General features: G+C 42.3%; 1 protein-coding gene and 1 long non-coding RNA gene across 2 annotated transcripts; both read right to left on the reverse strand.

Annotated features, from left to right (window-relative positions):
• Positions 1 to 3252: 3252 nt before the first annotated feature.
• CMTM6 (CKLF like MARVEL transmembrane domain containing 6) lies at positions 3253 to 14091 on the reverse strand. Its single transcript, XM_065666175.1, has 4 exons — positions 13726 to 14091; positions 7850 to 8026; positions 6846 to 6944; positions 3253 to 5361 (listed from the first exon to the last, which is right to left on the reverse strand). Exons 1-4 carry the CDS (start codon positions 13843 to 13845, stop codon positions 5212 to 5214), a joined length of 546 nt encoding a protein of 181 aa, XP_065522247.1. The 5' UTR covers positions 13846 to 14091; the 3' UTR covers positions 3253 to 5211.
• Positions 12946 to 13711, reverse strand: LOC136007820 (uncharacterized). Its single transcript, XR_010609868.1, has 3 exons — positions 13243 to 13711; positions 13070 to 13111; positions 12946 to 12959 (listed from the first exon to the last, which is right to left on the reverse strand). It is a non-coding gene; the product is annotated as an uncharacterized LOC136007820 (long non-coding RNA).
• Positions 14092 to 14253: the final 162 nt, after the last annotated feature.

Raw genomic sequence — 14253 nt, forward strand, 5'->3', positions numbered from 1 at the left:
CTGCCAGAAAGCAAGCAAGTTTATTTTCTTTACCTCTCCCCCTACCACTGACACACAAACATTTTATGAAGTATCAGCAGCTCCCCCTCAACCAAGTAACCTGGTCGCCTGCATTTTTCTATACCAGCAGAAATGATCTGCCTGTCACACCTTTTCCTAGTTTGTGCTCCTTCCTTTAACAAGTCTGCCACTTTACTTTTTTCAGCTCCATGTAACCAAAGCAATAGGAAAGCAGCACTCAAATAATGCTTCCAGAGTCACCTACAGACTATGGTAGGTATAAAGGCTATTGCAAACTAGTTTGGTTGGACCCTGTGGTAAAAGGGAATACTGACCTTATCAGATCTTTCCTCCTGGAAACTTCCAGTGAGAATATCCACCTTTGCAAGTCGGAGCCTCTTCCCTAGTAACAGGCAAACACAATGCAAGTTCCTTCCTCCAAACCAGGAACAAAGAATGATGTTATTTCCTATGGCTCTGGGAGAACTACATAGCAACATCAAATCACAGCAGCAGAAATGAGGAACAGAAGTTGTTTACTAATATTTTATTTTTAAAAAAATCATAATAAAATATTTTAGAAAGTTCTCAAGATCACAAAAAGTGCAATACATTTAAAAAGGATTAGAAGGGAAAAATACACATTTTGAAGTTATTTTTATGGAAATTCAAGGCAACACTGGCAACAAAACTGTATAAAAATTTATTTTATATATATAAACCCACTATATTATCATCCTGATTTCATCATCATTAAAAAGTCACTTAAATTCTCTAAGGTAATAAAAGCGATAGCTTTGAACAGCATAAAATTTCGTATCTAGAGAACTGCTTAAGTTTACAGCAATAGACTAAGACAAAGATGAATTTCCATCTTAAAGGCACTTCCAGCATCTTGATTCTTTACAATTTGATATACCCTCTCAAAAAATGTTACATCTTTCCCTTCAGCTTAGAAAGCTTGGTATTTTTATTGCACAAATGTGAACAAGGATCACCATGGTGGCCATTATGCAAAAACATCTTGTGCACAGCTCTGAGAAATGTGGGAGAGAACTCACAGCTTTTTCAAGTTAGCAGGTACAAAGGTAGAACTCAATTGTAACAGACCACAGCCCTCCGCTGCAATTTTTAGGCATGGAGTGCAAGCACTAAAGCACAATTCCTTCACATGTTCAGAACTCAAAGAACACCGGTAGCACACTGTGATTTTTCATGTGGGCTAAATGCCACGCACAAGATTTAACATTCACAATCTGCACAATACGTGTGCAGATTTTCAGAGCAGAAACTCACAGTCCAGCCACTTAACATGTCCTCACATGTCCTGGAGAAACTTCTTCACTGATTTTTGAGGCACTGAAAACAAAGCCTGAAAGTGGCTGCAGAGCCTTTGAATACTTTTGTATGGGCTCAGCTGGAAAAGAGGAAAACTCTTAATGTGTCTGAGCAAGCTCACAATACCACCGCCAGGCACAGTGTTGTAGAAGAAGACAGTCCCCACACAGATGTACTGGGCCAGTTGCTTCTTTCCACAGGTTTTACTACCAGTTAAAATTGTACAGAGATGTTTACTTTGCAAACAGAAGAAGAAAACTGGACAGCTGCTTGTAACAGCACTTCTGCCAGAGCTCCCACCACTCTCCTGAGCAATCCCTAATCCACTTTGGCCCAAACCAGCTACCTTAGCATAAGCAATTAAAATAAAGCAGGCTGATTTCAGCAGGCTGATTCCCAGCAGGCTGGGAAACAAACAGACCACTTTGCTGACAGAGCACAGGAGAGGTAAGAGCCATCCACAGTGCAACATGCACAGAGCTCCTGATGTTTAATCCAGCTCCACCACAATTCTCTGGGATCAGGCCAATTACAAGACAGATGCTCAAAGCCTGGATCTGACACCAGATGCATCAATGGGGACATGGCAATACTACAGGAGACCCGTCTGCTCAACCATTGCAGCGAGGAAGTCTCTCCCCCCCCAGCTGGGAGGGCAGAGGAGCCAGGAGACACACACTTGCCGCTTTATCTTAGGAAGCTGATAATGAAGTGAAAAAAATGACCTCACAAGAAGCAGAGAGCAGCATACACATTGGCAAATCTGCTTCACAACTATTTTAAAACAGATCATGAAGAACTTAAGAATCATTTTGTACTTAAAAGCCTAAAATGAATAGTACCACTATGCAGAAACTGCTTTGTTAACCAACTAGTTTGTAAACCACAATGTTGCAATTTCCTTAAACCTGTAACCAATATATGACTTCCTTGTAGTATTTAACTACTATGTGACAGGCTGTATCTGCAGTGGAGCAATATGTATTGTTGTAAACAATAGCAGGGCTCTTCCTGTCCGTAAGCTCCTGTACCATACGGGAAAACAACTGATCAGTTTCTCCAAGACTGCTGTTTGTTGTTGTCATTAGACGACAGCAATACTTACATCCTTTTCAGTCAGAGAAGGAATCTGATCCTCAAATCTCATGGATCAGCCAGTTGGTGAGAGAATGGGTACAGCTGATTGAACAGCTAAAAATGAAAACAAAACACATGCCAAACTCCCCTCACTCTAATAACCCAAAACATGCCAGGGATGCCAGCATACATGTAGCAGGAGAATCCATCAAACCATTCTGCAAAGGTTGGCAGTATTTGTCTCAAAGGGCCTAGTAGTCAGATTACAGGGGTCAGGAGATCGGAGAGTCACTTCTTCTGACACCAGCTCCTTGTGGCACCTTTTAATAAAAGTAACTTGCTTTGTATTTCAGTTTCTCCCTGAAGTGTCAGCAGAGATACCATAGATAGGGAGGCCAAGGCAGAGAGGTGACTCTACAGATCCCTTACAGTAACACTGCTTGCAAACATCTCTGATCTACCCAGTTTACTCAGGTGAGACTGCACCTCAAATCCTGTGTTTGGTTCTGGGCACCTCACTACAAGAGAGACATTGAGGTGCTGGAGCGGAGCCCGAGAAGGGCAACAGAGCTGGTGAAGGGCCTGGAGCGCAAGTGCAATGAGGAATGGCTGAGGGAACTGGGGAGTTTAGTCTGGAGAAGAGAAGGCTCAGGGGGGACCTTATCACTCTCTACAACTGCCTGACAGGAGGTTGTAGTGAGGTGGGGTCTGTCTCTTCTCCCAGGTAACAAGCACTAGGACCAGAGGGAATGGCCTCAAGCTGCACCAGGGGAGGTTTAGGCTGGCTATTAGGAAAAATTTCTTCACAGAGCCCTCTCTGTGAAGGCAATTCTCAGGCATTGGAACAGGCTGCCCAGGGAAGTGGTGGAGTCACCGTCCCTGGAAGTGTTCAAACACTGTGTAGATGAGGCCCTCAGTGACATGGTGTAGTGCTGGTCTTGGCAGCCCTGGGGTAATTGTTGAACTTTATGATCTTAAAGGTCTTTTCCAACCCAGCTGATTCTATGATTCAGAGGCAGCTACAGCAAGCTCTGTACACCCAGAATACGATCAGGCTTCCCGACAAACGGACAACAACGAAATTAAAAAAAAATTAAATAAAAATAAAAATAAAAAAAGGCCTGCCTAAAGAGTTCTTCTTCACAAAGCAAGAAATTCTATGAAGTAAAGCCTGTCTTTTATGCACAGCTCTTAAACAAAACTACAGCTAAAATTTGATGCTTCACACCACTTGCTAAAATCTTACATCCTCCAAGCGAAGTGCAGTGTTAAGTTTAAGTCTCAGACCTTAGAGAGACAGCATCACAAATTCACATGCATCAGAAAGTGGCAGCACTGGAAAAAAACTCTGACCTTTTTTTACAGTCCTTTGTCTTACAACAGCTTCCTCAATCTTTTCCAAATACAGCTTGCTCAGACAATTTCTGGAGGGCTTAGTCTCAATCCTGCCACAGCAGGTTACAGGAGAATAGATTTGTCAGACTAGGGTATTGATGAAATGGAGTTACTGCTGGAAGACATGGCAAATGTCACAAGCACTCAAACAAGAATTGGTTTTGCATAATTGCCCTTTTCTCATTTACTTTGGTATTTTAGAACATCTCCTGGCTTACAGCAATTTGCTCTGCTTTTGAAGAGCGTTCCTCTTAAGTGAAGTCTAGCAGTCTTGCTTCTATCTTACACATCTGAGAAATACCTTTTCATCCCTGCATTTCCTTTGCAGCCATCAACATGTGGCCCAATAGGTTCGTGACTTGCCTGACATGTTGCATCAGTAGTGTTTCTTGCAGTTGCTTTTAAGACAAATCGAAGGTACAATGCTTATTTCCCTGTTTACCACCTGAGCTAATCAGTAGCAAAAAGTCTCAAGCTAGTGCCATATTTATAAACTAAGAAAACGGTAGGGTCCATAGCCATCCTGGCAAAACTTACCATTATCTATGCATGAAAAACCTGCATATGGTATTAACCTGGGAAGTAATAGTCATCACTATCAATGTACAACAATACTCTCACTGATGTTCAGATTGTTGCTTTTGGGGTTAGTTTGTGAAAATACTTATTCTTCACCTTTTTCCTCTCACAGCTGGCTCTTCTTCCTGCAACTTATACAGCTTTTGAAACAATCTGAAAGAAGATTCTGGCACACAAGTGCAAACTTTGACAATAATAGGGTGCAAAATTGCCTCCTTAATACACCATTACATTCCCCTCCCCGTAAAACCCCTATAGTTGCTGTTCCATTGAACTGATCCCCACAGACTTAACTGAGATGTAGGAATAGTAAAAACAAAAGCCCTCATTTAAGGGCAAGCATTGTTATAAGGCTCCAGTTAGGTATCCCTTTTCCTTCACAGTTTGACCAGTAAGTATAAAAATTAATTCTGCCATACTAATTTATAACTCTCAACAGAAATATCTGGTTCTTTTATATGGAAAATATCTTTAGGATATAGATCAGAATTCATGTATCACACATTAACCTTGATTAGTCTCCTCTGTCAAAACCAGATCAGCACATCATTGTCCTTAAGCTACTCTATTTAGACATGAGTGGTTTTAGTCTATGTCACCTGCACAGGTGGCAGGACCAGTTACCTTAGAACACGATGCTCAGGATGCCATTACTTGACCTAAGGATCTATCAAGATTTGCGATGACTAATGCATACAAGATAGACTGGAATGAAGAGACAAAAGTTGTTACCTACAGTGCACTGAAAGCTCATTTTAGTTTGCCCCAGTCCAAAAAAAGAAAAAAAAAAAAAAAAAAAGAAAAAGAATGAATTCCAGAAAGTTAGCTTTGCTGATTTAATGGCTGATTTTCTGTGGCACCCGGAGTGTGCGCAGGATTTTCAGAGTGTCCACTGACGTGCTGTCTCCGACGGTGAAAATAGTCTGTAATACTTTCAGCTAAAAATGCAGTACTTGCAAGAAATCCAAATACCTGTGAAAGCGAAAGGAATAGATGATTCTAAAATGTGTAAACATTAACAGTATTCTAACATCGTTTGGAGAGATTTGCTAGACTATTTCCATACGTTCATAATGCTTATATAAGAAGATTACAGTCCTCCTTAAATCAGGAGTTTCAGGTCAGAAATCATAATTCTACACACTTAATGCAAAAGTTTTTTAAGTTCTCATTTTCTTAATCAAGTGTGAAACTTACAATACGTTCTAAACAGCCCTTAATAGTAAAAGTATATTAATTTTATTGCAAAAATTGGTTATTAAAGCAGCATGGCACTGGTGGTAGAGCTATCTCCAAGAGATAGCTGCTGATTAAAGGGATTATGTGAAGAAGAGTACCACATGGAAGGTGAAGGGCCATCAGATCTGCAGAGCCTAAGCGAATCCTTACTGGGTTAGCAAGGGGGGGATGGAATGACATTCTGTTAATGATATTTCATTATTAGACATGGCAAGATAGTGGTAAGGAGAAGGCTGGTTTTACCAGCTTCTTTCAAAGAAGGAAAGAAACATATACATTATTCTAATTTTACATGACTGGTTTGCCCCGAAGCAATTTCACACTAGTAAATCTTAAATCACAATAGTCTCTGTTTTCCCAGCTCCAGAAAAAAATTACCACAAAACCAGAACACAATCCTAAAAGACTTTATATTCAAACCATTATGTGTGAATATATCAACACCGCAGAAGATGACTACACAAAAATGAGTATCTCTAATAGCTCCTTCTGCCTGTGCACAGAATTATTCTGCTTTCTTTTCTAACTCATTTTTTCTCATTCAAGAAGAAAACTCAAAATGTGTTCTTTTAATCTCACACATTCACAATTCCAAGGTTATTCAACAGAAGTGCCAAATGAGTGAGGAACTGACATCCACAGCATCCCATAGCCTCTTCAGTGCCTTGCCCTGAGCTTCTTCAGTGTTCCCTGGGAGATGCATGCCCTGTTGTTCTTCTATTTCTGGCACTGAGGAAACTGCTGCTCTTACTGCAGCCTTTGCAAGTCAGCATTCTCCACACAGGCTTTATAATGCCTGGCAAAAGACATGGTTTCTTGCTGACTTTGTAAGGGGTGGAATTATGAAGGACAATTGAGGGAAAAGTAGGCATTTCAGAGATGGGATGTGAGAACTGAGTAAGTTGTGAGAGATGCCAACATCAAAATACTGATGGAGTATTGATGGAGATCTGAGGAAGCCAGAAGCAAGCTGCAAATGCTGAGGAGCTGCAAGTGGATGCAGAGCTTTCCAGCAATCCTGAGAACTGCCTGCTCTTTGGATTTCCTATGGTAAGTTTCTGGAAGGTCTGAAATAGCTAATTCCTCCTGAAAAATCATACTGTGCTGAGTTCTGTTCCCTGCCCAGTTTCTTCCCTTCAAATTGAGTAATGTTTAGAGGGCAGATAAATTCACATACAAGATAAATACAAGGTAAATCATGCAATTTGAAGACTTACGCATGCAGCTTTTCCAGCAGCAGACTCAGAGCTGGTCGCACTAAGTGCTATTGTTGCTACCAGAAAACAGACGCCTATGACTGACACAAGCCAAATGTTCTGCAAATATAAAAAAAGATGAATGTTATAGAATTCTTGATATTCTACCTGAAAAAGAACAAGCGTCATAACAGCAGCTGAGTTAATCCCACCAGTGAACTTATGCTTTGAAACTCTCATGCTAATATAGGCTTCAGAAAAATATATTTTACAACTGCATCCCAAAAAACATTAACATTAGCAAGTATTTAAAAGAGCCTGCATTAGATATGCCCCTGGTTTTGTCTTCTGCAAAAACTCCATTCATTTGATCTAACTTTTTTCACAATCAAATTCAAGCTCAGGTCAACCATTTCCCTATGTAAAACACCTGGGAAATCAGAAACTTGTAAGTAAATGTGCTCATTCGCATCTCTTACTATACTCCCTTATCTGTATCTTCACATAAAAAAGCCTACTGTTTGCTCTGAAGATAAATAGGAAGGATCACTTATAGAACAGTACAATATTCTTACTGACATTACAAAGCACCTTTGTGCCACTGTAGGGTCTTCTGAAATACAAAAGAGCATAAACTGTAATGAGTATGACTATTATAAAAAGGAGCTCGGCTACACCAATTAGGAAAATAGATAATCAGGCAAGTTACAAGTATCATGCTGGCAGTAAACTGTGCTCCCTATACGTGCATAGATGTGACAACTATGCAGTAGTATTAGTCTATGTGAGAAACTTCCACACATGTCCTAAAATCTTGCAGTTAACCACCATGACAATTTGGAAAAGTTGTCAATATAAAAGGGACTCTCAAAGTTGATTCATTCTTTAAAAATAATCTACTTTAATCTACCCCTTAAATAAAGAATAAAAGGAGACTTATTCTGCATAGCCTTTTTACTCCAGAGTAGTCTTTCAGCACTTACAAGATTTGTTTAAAAAAATAAACAAATAAATTAAATCCTTACCACATTCCCTACTTTATCTTTCCCAAATACTTCATATGCATTTGTGCAATACACACACAGGACCAGGAGGCTCAAAAGAAAGGCAGCGCAGCTTATGAACTCAAAGAAGTAAAGTCCACCACAGTTGGTACAGTTCTCCACCATTTCTTCACAAATAACAGCCAGAAGAGAGAGAATCTGCAAATGAATAACACGCTCAGTTGGATCAAGTCTCTTAATATCTTACACAAACATTAATATGATATGAACATCAATAAAGGCAGCTGTAAGGAAAATCCTCCATGTACAAAGCACCCAGTAAAATTCTGCACTATTTTCTTACAGGCAGAAATAATTATTTCATAGGATCACAGCATGGTTTGGGTTGGAAAGGACTTCAAGATCATACAGTTCCAAGCCCCCTGCCATTGGCAGGGACACCACACACTACACCATGTTGTCGAGGGCTCTGTGCAATCTCGCCTTGAACACTGCCAGGGATGGCGCATTTACCCCTTCCTTGGCAACCTGTTCCAGTGCCTCACCATCCTCACAGTAAAGAACTTCTTCCTTATATCTAACCTGAACTTCCCCTGTTTAAGTTTAAACCAACTAACCCTTGTCCTGTTGCTACAGTCCCTGATGAAGAGTTGCTCTCCGGCATCCTTGTAGGCCCCCTTCAGATACTGGAAGGCTGCTATGAGGTCTCTATGCAGCTTCTCCAGGCTGAACAGCCCCAGCTTTCTCAGCCTGTTTTCATGGCTTATACTTGCTCTTAAAGTTGGTCAGTAAACTACATTCAGATGAGCTGAGCACACATCACCTAATAAAGGCTTCTTGATTAGACAGTCAAGATTCACGATTTGTGGGTTTGTGCAACTGTCAGTTGGAGGCAGATGAGGCAGGCAGCATGGAGGGCACACATCCTGCTCTGAACAGGCTCAAATGCTACTGCTCACTACTTACAACTGCATTTAATTTTAAATGCATTTGGGGCCAGGGCTGAGGGGGAAACTGGATGACACTGACACAGTCAGTTCCCTCCCTGAGAGTTTACAGCTGAAGTTACCATGCTTGTTAACACTTCAAGAAAGCATATGTACCTAATAACTCAGTAACAACAGCACCTCAGCTGTACTTGCAGGAATCAAAACGTTATGTTTAAGCTATGCTGGACAGCGTTTAAGCTATGCAGAAGCTTATGTTCACCTTCGTGCTACAGTGTGTTTTGAGGGAATAATGCAAGTTCATTCCTATACAGTCACCATTCGTCTGCTGCTGAATTTTCTACTATTTTAGTGTACAGGAAGGAATACTGCTTTATTTAAATGGTGTCTAATTTTGGCCACTTCTTGCTTTTCCTTGATGCCATAGAGTTGATACAGCATTATTCTAAGGAGTTCACAAAATTAAAACAAGTAGTAGTAGTAGGAATCAGTCTCTATTATAAAATTGAGACTGATACGAGGATGATGATCATACTTTTAATAAAAATATATTTTAATAAGAGTATAAGAACCTATTTTTAATAGGAGTATATAGGCAATAATGAAGTTGATGGGTTTTCTTAAATAATCAAATTCTAAAATTCAGAATTGTTCTTGAAAATAACCACTAGCCTTGGGGTTCAGTTTTCTGACAGCAAAAATAACAATTTAGCACGTGGGAACTGTAAACTTCCCCAGCTAAGCCAGACCATGCAAAACACTTCAAAACATCATGTTTTCAAAATGCTGATCATAAAGTAAACAGGATCTCAGAAAGGGAAAGAACCTGAGCTGGGAAACTGCAATATTACTATCAGGCCTCCGCATACTTCCCTTCCGTCCCACAGCAGCTGGCAAAGCAAACTCCTCAGCAGCCCTCACACCTAAGCCAGTGCCTACAGTGGGTGAGGAATGTGTTGAACTCTGAATTTTCAATCTTTAAGTGTTATTTTCATTTCAAAAGATATGCTTTCAGCTGCACCCAATGACTTTCCATCTCACATTTTCCACAAGGTCAGCTAAAGTGAGAGATACGTTTTCAGGTATAGTTCTAGCTCTTTTTATTAACACTGAAAACTGAATGCCATTCCCTTCACCTAGGATGCAATAGTACAGAAAGGAAATAAACCTCCCCTTAAAAGGATTTATAAGCCCAGATAATCATAATATGAACTAAATAACTGAAAAAACCCTTCTCCACTGAGTGTACAAACAAGTGGAAAAAAAGTCTCACTCAGGGAAAAGTTATAAAGGGTTCAGTATAAAATACATGAGATTTAGCAAGTGGAGTCCTATGTGGGACTTGTCCAAGTCAATATTCATTTTTTATTGATAAGCTGTATAACAAAAGAGAGTACATAATTTAAAAGCTTTGGCTTCAAGAACTTTGATTAAAGTGGTGTATCAGCAGCACATTTATAAGCTGCCAGAGAGCTCTGCTTGGGTTTCTTAACTTGCTTCTTGATATCAGTATGAGAAACAAAAGGGATTACTCTGTTTTCCTACTACAACAAAAGAACAGTTTTAAATACCACTAAAAGAATAGTTCCTAGCTTCAATTTATATGCTTACAGTTATATAATATAGCAAGAAGTTTTTACTAGTATTAGCCAGAAGATTATTGTCTCTAGTACTCATGTGCATATTAGTTACATCCTACTACTAGATCTAGTGCCACTTTAACCAAGCCAGAAGATTCCACATTTCATTCAGTTTCCCAAGAACTGTTCTGCCAGAGATCCAACTTTGTCTATCAGCATTAGTCCTGGGATGAGTGCAGGCCTCTACAGGCTTCCATGAAGCAGCTAAAGCTCCTTCTAGTATTTTTTTGTCTGCCTTCTCCACACCAATCCCATAGAGAATCCCTAACAGGCAATGCCCAGAATACCACTGCTGCATCTGCCAGTAAAGAGTGAAAAGGGGCAGGTCGGCGACTCCTCATTTTCTTGAGAGCAAAACCTGGGCAGAATTTATTTCACCCTGAAGCCCAGGGCAAGACCTAAAGACAAGAACCGTCAGCTGCCACCTTCCTTCCCTCTTGCCCAGAGCCCTGCACTGCCAGCACTGGTGGGCACATGGGTCAAGGCACAGCTCAGAGCCTGCCCGGGCTGCAGGGTGGAGACACAGTTTTCAGTCCTACCTGTCCATATGTACACCAGAAATCAAACATCTTTATCTACCCCTTACTAGCAAGAAGTTATTCATTAATACTGACATTAATGTTGGAAGTTTCTACACAAGTGTGAAGTTTCTAAAGTAGATTTAGCAAGTGAAAGGCTACAAATGAGTGCTATGGAAATAAAGCAGGCCTGTGAAAATGCTCAGCAGTGCTATTCCCAGTACAGAATCTTCTCATTCAGTTGGCTGCATGTACTAATCCTGTAAGTCTCCACAATCAGGACTTCCTACTATAGGAAGAGAACAACTTAGAAAAAGAGATGTTTAAGACTGAATTACAGTTTTCCTTTCCAGTTAGGCCATTTTAGGTAAAATCAAACAATAGTTGATGACAAGGATTTCTGCTTTAGATAAGAATTTGTTTCTACCTCAATCTTGGCACAGTATGTGCTGTGCCATTTACCTTTGTGCACAATCTGAACCAGACGTGGATTAACAAAAACATTCCACCTATGAAAAAAAAAAAAAAAAAAAAGAAGAAAACAATATAGAAAACATGGGTTTGGTCACATCCATAATGAAGACCACTGATTTTCTGAGTGCAATGCCCTGTTCCGCAGTCCACACAAGTGATTATCAGTGCATAATCACAATAACTGCCACTATTCTTGTGACACAAGGCTAACAGATGTTAATGACCAGCATCACTGCTGGCATTTCCAAAAATTATCACTTTCCCCAAACAGTAACATTTTTCTTACTGCAGATACTGAGGCTTCCACCTTTAGGAATTTCTGAAGATGTTTAAAGTGTTTTGACCAAGAACTCCAAGATCTGTGCATTTCGATAAAGGGATACAAAAAAGGAGGGGGAAAATGTTGGAAATTACGAGGGCGAATGACTATAACTCCGTTTTCATTTTCCTCTCATTGAAGCATAAGTATAGGCCATAAAGTGCTATTCCTAATTCTTTAGAAGCATATCAAGCAGCTATTCATCCTGTTTAGGATAACCATATTTTTCCTTTTTTTCCTACCCAGAAAGTTTTTTTAGGTAATGCCTCTGTTCAGGTAAACAGTTTAAGACTTTGGTACACCAGTACATTTGTGTAAGTGATAGTTTTAGTTGGTAAGCCTACTTACATAAACACGCTGCCTGAGAGCAACAGATCTGATCTAGCTGCAGATCCTACCTTATGAATCTCCAGTATCTGATGTAGAAGTTTATGTCCTATTTTATTTACTTATTTAAATCATTCTCAGGCGTGATTTTTTTTTTATTATTATCTCAGACAACAGTCTTTTTGGCAGTGTTACTGTTACTTTTACGAGGATTTAAGAATACTGCGTTCCTGGTTGAGGGCTCTGACTGTGCGTGAGGCAAAGTTTAAAAACCAAACATCCCCTTTTCTGCAATGCTGCAGTAATGAGAAAGGGTTGGAAATCACCTACAATTCCCCTAAACATGAGACATCTGACTAAAAAGCCACTTTGCTGCCTGAAAAATGTATCTTAACTGATACTCAGGGTCAGCTGCCCTTTCTTTCCTGCTGTAGGTTTCACTGCCTCCCCATCAGGACTCAAGAATGATGCTCCTTGTGTTCCTATCAGCAGTCACACTGGCCCATCACTGAGCACAGAACAGACAGCAGTCTGAATCATGTGCCCAGCTGCTGAATCCATTCAGGAATAACATTCCTGAGCAAAACGCAAGCAGGATGCAAGTCTTCTATTTCCTAGTGGGCACAGGACCATACAACATGAAGTGACGCACCGCGACGTCTCATACAATAGGCCACCATCAACACTGCGCATTTCTAGAGCAATTTTCTACCATGAATCATGGCAGAAATGGGTGCTCTGATTTTAGCAGGGCTAGCACAGCATGAGAAACTTATAAACGGGCTGCTGGAGCAGCAAGAGAGGGAGGTTAGGATCTGACGACTCAGCAAGCCCTTCCTAGTTTTATTGTCCTACCCTGAGATCCAACCAAAGGCTTCTATCTCCTGTTTTGAATCCAACGTGGCCCTAAGAAGAAAATACAAAGTTTCCTGAGAGGTTTCTCTCTGATTCTAAACCATTACGACAGCAGGCAGCTGCACCGCAGCTTGCACAAATAACCATCAGATGTCACGAACCTTAGTCAACCAACCATCAGATGTCAGCACCTGCTCTGGTAGCTAGAACATGAAACAGGAACGAGCCCATTACTTCCTCCCCATAACCTCATCTGAACCTTTAGAGCTGACGGCACTGTAAGAGACCACATCTGCTTTCCATCTAAGTTACAAGCCTGCTCAGCTTTACTGACCAACAACAACGGCAGGCTGTGCTTCTGCAGCGCCTGAAGTCAGGTTTCCCGGTGAAGTGAGCCCTTTCCTGACGGACGGACGGACAGACATAACCAGCTAACAACATGATGTTGCGTCCGTCTTTCCCGGCCTGCACTTTGCCAGGGCAGGGTTCCGTCTGTAAGCGGCGGGAGATTGAGCTGAAGCCGGCGGTCTCCGTAGCTCACTCGCCCCTGCCCCAGCGCTGCGCTGCGGGCCAGCCAGCACACCCGCAGAGCAGGCGGGCGGGAGCGGTGACACGGCGGGAGCAGCCCGGGAGGCTCTGGGCCTCTCCCGGCGGCCATTCTGACAGCGGGTGCTCGCTGCGCGCAAGGCCCGGCGCGTCCCCGGCCGCCGCCGGTGGAAGCGCGCGGGCAGCCCGCCCGCAGCCGCCACGCTGGCCTGGCTCCCCTCCGGGCTGAGGGGAGCAAGGCAGCGGAGGGCAGCGGAGCGGAGCGACTCACCACTTGGAGCGCTTTGTCCGGCAGCCGCCATCCCCACAGGTGCCGCAGGGTACATCCGAAGCAGCGGGAGGGCTTGGCCTGCGGCTCGGTGGTCTCGTTGTAGACGTTGCCGTTGTCCATGGCCGCGCCGCCACCGGCTGCCAGCTGCGGGAAAGAGAAAGCAAAAGGGCGGCGGCAGCAGCGGAGGAGGAGGAGGAGGAGGTAGGGAAGAAGGCGGCGGCCCGCCGGGCCAAAGGCGTGTCCTGGAGCGGGCGCGCCCCTGCAGCCAGCGGGAGCGAGCGCCGAGCGCTGCGTGAGGCGGGCAAGCGGGGCCGGGCCAAGGGCGGAGACGCCAGGTCCCCTCCGGCGTGGAGCTGCTCTCGGCTTCGTAAGGGGGCTTGTTAAGACGTTTACAAGACCATACCCTCCTGTTGCCACACGAGATTACGGTGTGGGGGGCGGTTTATAAATCAAAGCGTTCTCTGCTCTCGGCCAGATAAAACAGTAGCATCCCTGGGTCCCTACTAATATACTTCCATTCCTTTGCCC

Source organism: Lathamus discolor, chromosome 2 (genome assembly GCF_037157495.1).
Source record: "Lathamus discolor isolate bLatDis1 chromosome 2, bLatDis1.hap1, whole genome shotgun sequence".
Classification (NCBI taxonomy): Eukaryota; Metazoa; Chordata; class Aves; order Psittaciformes; family Psittacidae; genus Lathamus; species Lathamus discolor.